The following is a 10,609-nucleotide window of genomic DNA, read 5'->3' as shown; positions in this document are numbered from 1 at the left end:
CTTTACAGGAGTAGAAAGCCTCATCTTTCTCCCACAGAGGGGCTGGTGATTTTCAACTGTTAACCTTGCGATTAAGAGCCCAGTGCATAACCACTATGCCACTAGGGCTGTTCGAGGTAAAAGAGAATACGAAGACATCATTATAAGTGCATGAAAATCTTAATTGTTTTGTTTTTGAAAATTTTACATTGTGTTTAGAAATTAAGTTTAGGAATAACATCAACGTTTTCAAACATTTTACACGTATATGTAATGTACATTACATATACTGTATGTATAATGTAGGAAATTGCTGTACTACCATTTTTGATTATTCTGAATATTTTTAGGCCATCAAACCAATATTGTCTAAGTGAAAAATACAGTGATACCTTGGTTGTCCAATGGCCCCAAGCTTGAGCACTCCACTACTGGAACAGCAAAGTTTGAAAAACAAAAACAAAAACCCCTGCTCATTTGCTTTAATTTTGCTTACCAATAGAACTAGAAATCCATCTTGACAGATCTGTGTGGGCCCAGAGTGAGTCTTGCATTGTGTAGTGCCTTAGAAAAAGGAATGACACTTCAGCTTAAGCACTGTTCTTCCTCATACAATGCTGGTGTTAGTGCTTTAAAGCATTTTGTCATTGTGTTTTTTTTAACTTTATTTGCATAAAATATTATAACCATGGCTCCAAAGAAAGTTAATGATATCAGTAGTAAAGCTAAGAGGAAAATGGAAAAAATAATGATAGAGTTAAAACAAGAAGTCATTGTGCAATTTGAATCAGGTCATCACTTGTCTGAATAGAACAAGGCTAAGTTGACATTATCAACATTTTAGTGGGGTGGGGGGGGTAAGATTAAAAAGGCTAATGTAGTGAAATTTAACCATGAAACAAAGAGGTTAAAGTTACTATTAATTTGAATATATCAGAAAAAAACCCTATGGTGATAGCACATCTAAGACAGTGATATGTGAGAAGGCTAAAAGCCACCATAGTAATTTAAAGTCCTGAAAAATAGGACTTTATAAGTGTTAATTGTTGGGTCTCAGAATCAATTATTTGGTTTTCCATTATTTTTCTTTTTTTTTCTCTTGAACTTTTCAATGTTCGAATATGAATTTGGAACTGCTTGAATTCTACAACCAAGTACATTAAAAAAAATCCTTTTATGACTCTGTTCAAACTTCATGTTCGTGCTATATATTGTTTATATTTCTGCCAAGTGCAATAGTTGTTTTAATTTTTACTATTATCAACTAAAGTCTGTATTTAGTATGATTCCCGAGCGAACAGGAATGTATGCCAAATCTAATATAGGAACAATAGAAATGGCAAAGAATTTCAAAGTGTAAATGGCTGTATGTATGATGGGATTTTTCAAATCCCGTCAGTCCATATATCCCTAGCGTCTCATACACCATGACGCTATTTGTAAGCATGATACAACCCAAAATTAAACAAACTCCCTGCCCTTGAGACAATCCCAATTCAGTAGTTATCTTTATATAAAACTGTGGTTGAAATACTTGAAAGTTTGGAAAATTGAGTCTACCAAGAGGCACCTTGAGAGAGAGAGAGAGAGAATGAGAATGAATGTGTGTGTGTTTAAATCAGTCATTGAGAGAGAGAGAGAATGTGTGTGTGTGTGTGTGTGTGTATTTAAATCAGTCATTGAAAGACCTCAAGAGCACAGTTCTATGACCTGTATGTGGTTGCCTTGAGTCAATCAGCTCTGTGACAACTGATTTTGTTTTGGTTTCTTTTCTGTTTTATGATTAAATGATTGTGCATTGTTCCTAAAGTATTGCTTACCATTCATTTCAAATAGAAGTAAATATAAATATAAGATTCACAGTATTAATGCAGAAGCTGAAGAACTTAATCCACTTTGATTCTATTTGGAAAATAGCAAGGTGTACTGATAATGAATAGTTTCTATCTAAAAAGTTGCCACTTTCAAGATCTCAAACGCAGACCTAATTCACTCAACATTCATTTATTAATACAGAACTAGACCAGATAACATGGATATACACTTGGATCATAAAAACCTAATTGGCTATTACTTCCACTAGTAATGAGTGGAAACAGAAAAAGTAGTGAAATTGTATGCAGTTAAAGATGAAAAGGGAAGGTGTAGGAGGAGTGGGAGTTTGAATTACAGTGGACGTGTAGCTTTTCTCAGTGTCCTATGCTAATAGGTGTAGTGTGTGTTTCTGTTTATAATTCATATTGGGAAATTACAGGCTTTAGATAAGATTTTAGGATGAAATGGCTTCCCTTTAGAGTGGAACCTCAGCATTTGGCTTAAATTTTTTTTTATTATGGCAAATAGTACTGAAATATGTACTCCATGTATTGGTACCTTACATAATTTATTTTTGGACACAACTGCCTTTTAGAGAATTAAGATTTTTTTAAAAGATGTGTTAAACCTATCATTTATTTCTTACTGGGTGCAAGGAAAAAAATGAGTTAATTTTAGATAAATTACAGGGAGTAAGATAGAATTGCCCACTCTTGATCTTAGAGTTCATGATGGATTTTTTTTTCCTCCTAGAGATAAAATTAAGCTACTAATTGAGCAAATTATTTCAGAAGCTGGACTGTATGTGGAATAACGTTCATTAACAACTTGTGGTATGCAGACGATACTTGAGTTAAGTGATGAGGACCAGAAACATTGATAAAAATCAAAGACCGCAGGTGCATTACGCCTCAAATGTAAATAAAGCCCAAATCCTCAAAATTGGACCAGTAGATAACATGATGATAAACTGAGAAAAGATTAAAATGTCAGCTCTTTCATTTTATTGAGCCCAAATTCAACACTCATCAAAACAGTGGTCAAGAAATCAAATGACGTACTGCACTGAGCAGATTTGCAAAGGACCTCTTTAAATAGTTGAAGTGCAAAGATGTCACTTTGAGCACCAAGTTGTGCTTCATCTAAGTTGTTATATTTTCAGAAGATGGGAGAAGAATTGATACCTATAAATTACGGTGTTGGTGAAGCATGTTGAAAATATGAGAGCTGATTGTGGTGATGATTGTACAATTCTTCTTGGTATGATTGAAATATTGAATTATATGTTATGTGGATTAGGTGCCAATAAAAATATTGGACTGCTGTAAGAACAATTGTTCTAGAAGTATAACCAGATTGTACATTGGAAAAGATAATGTTAAGACCTTGTCTCCTGTACTATGGACATGTTATCAGAACAGACCAGTAACTTGTAGGTGGGGAGGGCATCATGGTTAGTAAAGAATAGGGTCAGTGAAAAAGGATTATTTTCAAAGAGATTGGCTGCAACAATGGGCTCAAACATAACAATGATTGTGCCTTGTCTCAGAATCAGGCAGTGTTTTGTTATGTTACACATAGGGTTGCTGTGATTTAGAATACTGATTCAATGGCTTCCTAACAACTAGGTATTTTAGTTAAGTGATACTCAGGGTTTGAGTTAGAGACATGAATTTTCTCAATATTTAGAAAACTTGCTTGGCATTAGGTGAGTGCTGCTACATCTCATCACATATTTAGTTGAAGTGTCTTAGGGAGGGAACCTGTGCCTCCAGGAATTCCACAGTTGGGGTTTTAAATAGGTGCTTAGTGTCACAGTGCTACAACAAGCTTTAGTTCCTGGAAAAGTCATTGAATTGCTGAATCTAGTCCCTAGGACTAAGAGTGCATAACAGAGTTTATGCCGAGTTAAATTTAGAAGGCAGCATTTGTAATTTACCAGAGAGGAAAATGCATTGTTTTCTTCAAAGGTATAGAGCGACTCAGACCTGGGCATTTGAGGATGGCTGGAGTCGAAGTGCTAAAAATCAATCTGTTGCAGTAGCCACATGACAAATGGTGTGTGTTTTTAGTGTTGCTTAACCACTTAAGGATTTAGAGGACACTTTAATTGTAGTGAAGGGGCCTTCGTGGTGTAGTGGTTATGCATTGGACTGCCAAGTGCAAGGTTAGCAAGTTTAAAACCACCAGCTACTCAGTGGGAGGGAGAGAGCTACGACTTTCTACTCCTATAAAGAGTTACAGCTTCTCAGAAACACACGGGCAGTTCTGGTTTGTTTCAAAGTGTTGCTGTGGGTCAGAATAGACCGAGTTTTAGTTATCTATCGGAAGGAGCCCTGGTGGTGCAGTTGATTGATTACATGTTGGCCTGCTAACAGCTAGGTCAGTAGTTTGAAATCACTAGCCATCTGTGGGAGAAAGAGGTGGCTTTCAACTCCTGCAAAAATTTAGTCTCAGAAACTCACGGGGATGGTTCTACTCTGTCGTCTAGGATCGCTAAGAGTCAGAATGAACTTGATGGTAATGAGTTTGTTTTAGGAAAAACTGCTAATTGCATCATCTTTTATTCAAACCTACCACTGTGGTAGAAAGATGTGGCATCTGACTTTCATGAAGATTGCAGTCTTGGAAATCCTGTGGGGAGTTTCTACTGTGTCCTGTCACAGGTGACTTCAGGACAACAGGTTGATTATAGAAAAACCACTTCAGGGATTTTTTTTTGGCCACAATATTGTTGTGGGTAGTGACAAGGATATTGTAAAAGCAAATTCCCTCAATTTCATTTTAAAGTAGCATGGGTTAATACCCATAATATATAAATTATTTTAAATTACCTGTCTGTAGTTTCATAGGTTTAAACTACTATCCTGGTACTTCAAATTTATTTTTTCCCATAGGTGGGCCTGAGTACAGGTATACTTTTATTAGGTTAAGATACATGCACTATGGAAAGAGGAAGCCTCTCCCAATCCCCATCAGCTACTTTGGGCAAGAAGATGTTTTGTCTCTACCCTGGAGAATTATTTTTATATTTGGTAAATTCTATTCTGTAATAAAATATGGCCTTGGTGATAGAAACCAATCACTACTTCATTGCAAATATCATTTGTCAACAATAGCCACTTGATTATACACATGGACCACCCAAATGTGATATACAGATATACAGGAATCAAAATTACTACATCTGTAGGAAGAGATGCTGGAGAAGATTAATGTCAGCTAACCCAGAACATCAGTTGCAAATACCGTATGTAATTTCAGATTGAAGTTAAAGTGAATTAAAGCAGGTTCACAAGAGCCAAAATATGACCTGGAGTATATCCAACCTGACTCTAGAGACCGTATCATGGATTCATTGAACACCAATGACAGAAGACTTGAAAGTCTAGAGAAGCAGCACCGAGTGCCAGAGGACAGACAAACCTTTCCCGAAAGGAGTACAGCCATACTGTTCCTTAGAAGTGAGAATGGCGAGCCTTCGTTGCACGTTCTTTGGACTAGACCCTGGAAAGGGATATTATGCTTAGTGGTTCAGTGGTTCAGAGTTAATGTAGTGGCTGCAACAATAGGCTCATACTTAACAATTGAGGATGGTGCAGGACTAGGCAGTGTTTTTTGTACATAAGGTCACTGCATCAGAAACCCAGTTCAGTGGCACCTAACAACATTAACAACAGTCTTACCATTTGAATTTCATTAGTTTAATTTATACAATCTGTCAGAAATTACCAGCATTTTAAATATTATATATAGCATAATAAGTTTAAAATCCTTTGAACAGTAAGGGATTTGAGTCATTATCTAGTTCAAAATTTGAAAGTCACTCACAGGAAGTTGAAGCACAAGGTTACTGTTTTCCCAAATTCCTAGTTTGGAGCCATGTCCAGAGCCCAGGCCACTGGGGAAATCTCTTTCCAGATTGCATACTGGAGGTATATACAACACTCAGGAACATGAGAATCACCCATTTACTCTCAGTTGGTTTTCCTAGAAATGTACAGCTATGTTTTGTTGTTGGCATATTGAGGAGTGCTAGTCCTATCACCACTGGACCCTTTCCTTACATTATTATTTTTTAAAACTCTCAAATAACTAAAAAGATAAGAATTCCCATTTAAACTTAGTATCATGCACTTATTTGTGTATATGTTCAGTGTGGAATATTTCTGTATTAGTAGATTTATATTTTCCACAGGAGATAGTCTTAAGAATATCTTTATCCTGTGCATCAACATGTACTATTTGAGTTCATTATAATGGGAATGTTACATTCACTAAATGTTAATAAAGCAAAGAGATAGTACATCCCAGGGAAGTTTATAGCAACTATTTAATAAACACAAGGGATCCCTAGCGATTTCAGTTATGGTAGCTGATAGCTACAAAGCCAGCTACACAAAACCACCAGCTACACCATGGGAGAAGGTGTGGTTTTCTGCTCTCAGAAACCCACATGGGGTGGTTTTACATTGTGCTATAGGGTCACTATCAGAATTGACTCAGTGGAAGTGAGTTGTTTTCTTTTTTATTCAAACACAAGTGGGGGAAACAAACAAAATAACCTAAATTATATTAAAATAATTGACAACAAAAGTTTTCATATTAACCATTTTAAAGTGTATTATTCAGGAACATTGATTATACTTTTATTTTGCAGCCATCACTGTTAGCTATTTGGCAAAGTTTTACTTCTATGCAAATCCAGATTCTTTAAACAATAATTCCCATTCCCTACTTTCTTAACCACAAATAAACTTTTGTCTTTGCCTGATATAAGTATTTCGTCCAAGTAGGATTATATCATATTTGTTCTTTTGCATGTGACATGCCATGTAGCTTTTTAGTCATATATATTGTAGCATATTATCATAATTTGTCTATAGGTCAAGGATTTTGTTTATTTTGCTTATTTGTCTGTTGCTGGATACTTGTGTTGTTTCTGTGTTGTGAGTAATGTTGCAGTGAACATTGGTTTACAAGGGTCTGCTTGAGTTCCTGTTTTCAGTTCTTAACTTTAAAATTTGATATTTAAATGAAAATTAATACAGACTTGCATAGCTGAAATTTTATTTATGACTTACAGGTATAAATAATTCCAAGCACTACCTACCCCAGGTTTCTTTTATTCAGCTTGCATAATTAAGTAAGCAGAGTCTTTGAAATTTCACTAGTCCTTGACTTTCCCCCCCCAAAACGGGGTACAGTTCTTTAACGTCAGAGAATGAAAGGTTTAATGGGTATATTAAGGCTAGGGTCTCATGGATAGATCTTAATCAGGCACTGATTAAAAGGTAACATTTTGTTGTTAGGTGTTTTTATCTCATTGTGACTCTTTACCCAAAAGAATGAAGTCCATCTCTGCCCTGCCTTGTCTTCTTCATAATTGTTGCTTGTTTGAGTCTGTTGTTGTAGCCACTGTGTCAGTCCATCTGACCGAGGATCTTCCTTTTTGATTACTCCTTTTAACAACAACTATGATGTCCTTCTCTAGGGTCTGGCCCCTACTGATAACTTATCAAAATACATGAGGAAAAGTCTCATCATCTTTACTTCTAAGAAGTTTTTTGGTTGTACTACTTCTAACAAAGATTTGCTTGTTCTTCAGGCAGTCTTTATTATTAATTCTCTCTCTTCTTCATGCATATGACGTGATAGAAAATATACTGTAGATTGGGCCTGGCTTACTTTAGGCCTCAAAACAACATCTTTTTTTTTTTCTTTTTAACAGTTAAAAAACTTGCAGCTGATTTATTTGAAGCAGTACTTTTGATTTCTTGAATATAGCTCTCATGGGCATGGATTGTGAATTCAAGTAAAATTAAATTATTGACTTCAGTCTTCTCTGACTTAAATTTTATCGTGATGTTTCTTATTTGATCGGGTTTTGAAGATTAAAAAAAATCATGTTGAGGTTATCTATACTGGAGGCTGTTATCTTTGATCTTCATCACTTTCAAGTCCTCTTGACTTTTAGCAGTCAAGTTTGTGCCATCTGCATATGTAAATTGTTAATGAGTCTTCCTCCAATCCTAATAACCTTGTTTTTCATATAGTTCATAGAGTTGAAAGTGTCTAATTTTAAGTACTGACTGAATCATTTGTTTACATATGCTTTATTTTTTTTAGGTACGGGCTCATCAGCTAGTTTTACCACCCTGCGATGTAGTGATCAAGGCTGTTGCTGACTATGTCCGTAATATCCAGGATACTACTGATTTTGATGCTATAGCAAAAGATGTTTTTCAGCATTCACAGGTAAAGAAAATACAGACTCATAAGATATATGTGTGCATATTGGTGTCTGAAGTTTGGAATGGGAATGCGAGGAAGAACACGGTCGTTGGATTTGTGCTAGGAGCTCTTGAAGGACTCTTGAGGCCACGGTGGAGAAAGCCCTAGTCTTTGGGGCCTGACGTTGAGGGTGTGGCCTGGCTTTGCTGCCCACCTGCTGGGTAGTCTTAGTCACTTTATTTTACTTCTTCAACTTCATCTCTGGTAAAAGATAGCTAAGGTCTCTGCTGCTCCTAAGTTTTCTTAGTAAGATCTCTGTTTTTACTAAGAAGATAAGTTCTAATTAAATAGATCAAATGGTGCTGCGAATTTTTAATGTTTTCTTCAAGTGATTTCCCCCCCCCTCTGTTACTTTGGGTAGACTAGAGAAACAACATTTATAGATACCCTTATGTGCATAAGAAAGAGCTTTATATACAAGAGCAATTGACTATTGAGAAAACATTCCAGCCCAGTCCAGATCAAGTCCCTAAGTTCAATATTAGCTCAGATGTCCGATACCAATCTACAAAGTCCTCTTCAGACTCACGAAATACATGCAATGATGCTGAATGCAGTGGGTGGATAGTTTTGTGGATCCAGTGACAGTGGAAGCATCTCAGCATTGGCGTGGGTCTCCAGGTGGCTCCTCCAGGTCCAGGGCTCTCGCTGCCATCAGCATAACCCCATGTGTCTTGTCAGAAGAGATTCTCTCAGGAAGTGAGCATTTGTCCCACCTTCAAGGAGTTATTTATCTCCTCAGTGCCTCCAAATGAGGTCATCAAGCTGTGATCTGATTGACAGGCTACACTCCACCCCTTCACTCTTAATTCTCAAATTGACACCAGATTATGTAAACACCCCCCACCACCACCCTTTTTAGTGAAAGTATGAATTACTGTAACAAGGCAGTATTAGATGAAGTCTTGTGACTTCCTATTCCTTCTATCAATAGCTAAAAACTTTATGTGAGTATAGCACTCATCTGCCCATTGGTATGTGTACCATTTGACTGTAGCTGGAATGTGAAACATCTTTAGGCAGATCAGGGACTTTGCAAACTGAATTTAGAGAGATTATAGAGCTACAGTCCAGAACCAAAGTCACTTGACTACCAGTTTTGTACTCTATGCTAACTACATTGCTTTAAAAGATTTAACGTTTGATTTGTACTTTATGTAATAACCAGATTTTCTTTGGATATTTTAATATTTTAAACTTTTATTTAAGTATAGATTTTACATGTGCTAAATTAGAAATACACTAATACACATAGCCATTGGGATACTAATTTACAAATGTTTTCCTACATTTATTTCAGTCTAGAACAGATGACAAAGTTATTCGATTTAAGAGAGCAATTGGATATTATTCAGCGACTAGTAAGCCTATGTCATTTCATCCACATTTCTTAGGTAAGTAAATAAAGGCCTCTTTGTGACAGAGATTGGCCACCCAATAATTCAAAAAGGTTTAATTATTTATTTAGTAGGCTTACTCTTTTGAGATGGGATTTTCAGCGGATAGCAGAGTTCACGGGAAAAGTTAGTGATACTATCTGAGAACAGGTAGGGACAGACAAGAGAATATTTATAGATATGCAGAGGATAGCAGAATGAAGGCTCGTGAAAGTAGTCTGTTAGTAATACCAAATTTACTGCTGTCAAGTCAGTTCTCACTCACAGTGACCCTATAGGACAACGTAGAATTTACACCTTTGGGTTTCTGAGGCTGTAAATCTATGGGAGCAGAAGTAATGTTGAAATCTGTATTAAAATTTTTGTGCCTGTGAAGTTTTCTCTCAAATATAGAACTCACTAGGGCATAAAATATCCTCTAGATTTCAAAATAACTTCATAAATGCAGTAAATTTTTACCTCTATCTTTGCTATCTTTTTAGTAAAATATAGTATTTAATTCAGATTTCTGGAATTGGAGAATTAAATCATTGATAAATTTTTAGCCTGAAGTCTTTGTGCCCAGTGAATATCTTATGGGGAGTTATAAAACATTAAGCTACCCTCAGTCCTGAATTAGCCTACATGTCCACATCAGAAAACTCTTGAGAAATAACCCAACTATTATTGAAGTTGTCTTTATTGCATCCCATAAACTATTAACAAAAGATGGCATGTTCCTGACACTCATGGGACTTAGACTATTGATCTGTGAAGAATAATTAAAAAATTTCCTGAACAATTGTTCTTTACCATGATTTTAAAAAAACAAACTTAATGCCATTGAGTCAAGGCCTAATGATTAGCAACTCTACAGGACACGGTAGCACAGCCCTTGTCAGGTTCTGAGATGAACTTTTTAAAAAACCTGTTGAACCCTCCTATCCCTCCCCCTCCCTGTTTCTGCCCCATCCTGCCCCCATCCCTGACTTCCTTCTAGTCATCAAAGTCTTTTCTATCGGTGTATAAACCACGTTTCTTCCTTGTTTTTCCTTATAACAATGGTGATATTAAATATTTATGCTTGTAAGATTGTGATTGAGCTGGTTAGGCATACTGTTCTCTAGTTTTGTGTTTTGTCCATG

The 10,609-nt window shown here is 36.1% G+C and overlaps 1 protein-coding gene across 2 annotated transcripts in view; it reads left to right on the top strand.

The window, feature by feature from the left end:
• FAM120A (family with sequence similarity 120A) overlaps positions 1 to 10,609 on the top strand; it is a 159,615-nt gene that overhangs the window by 48,350 nt on the left and 100,656 nt on the right. For both annotated transcript variants that reach the window (XM_045285150.1, XM_045284905.1), the window contains exons 4-5: positions 7,924 to 8,052; positions 9,389 to 9,482. In XM_045285150.1, coding sequence (XP_045141085.1) covers positions 7,924 to 8,052; positions 9,389 to 9,482 — 223 coding nt within the window. The remainder of the gene's footprint in view (positions 1 to 7,923; positions 8,053 to 9,388; positions 9,483 to 10,609) is intronic.

This window comes from Echinops telfairi, unplaced genomic scaffold, assembly GCF_000313985.2.
Source record: "Echinops telfairi isolate 266 unplaced genomic scaffold, ASM31398v2 ScPeMD7_1;HRSCAF=3_0, whole genome shotgun sequence".
NCBI lineage: Eukaryota > Metazoa > Chordata > Mammalia > Afrosoricida > Tenrecidae > Echinops > Echinops telfairi.
This window is presented reverse-complemented; position numbering and strand designations above follow the sequence as displayed.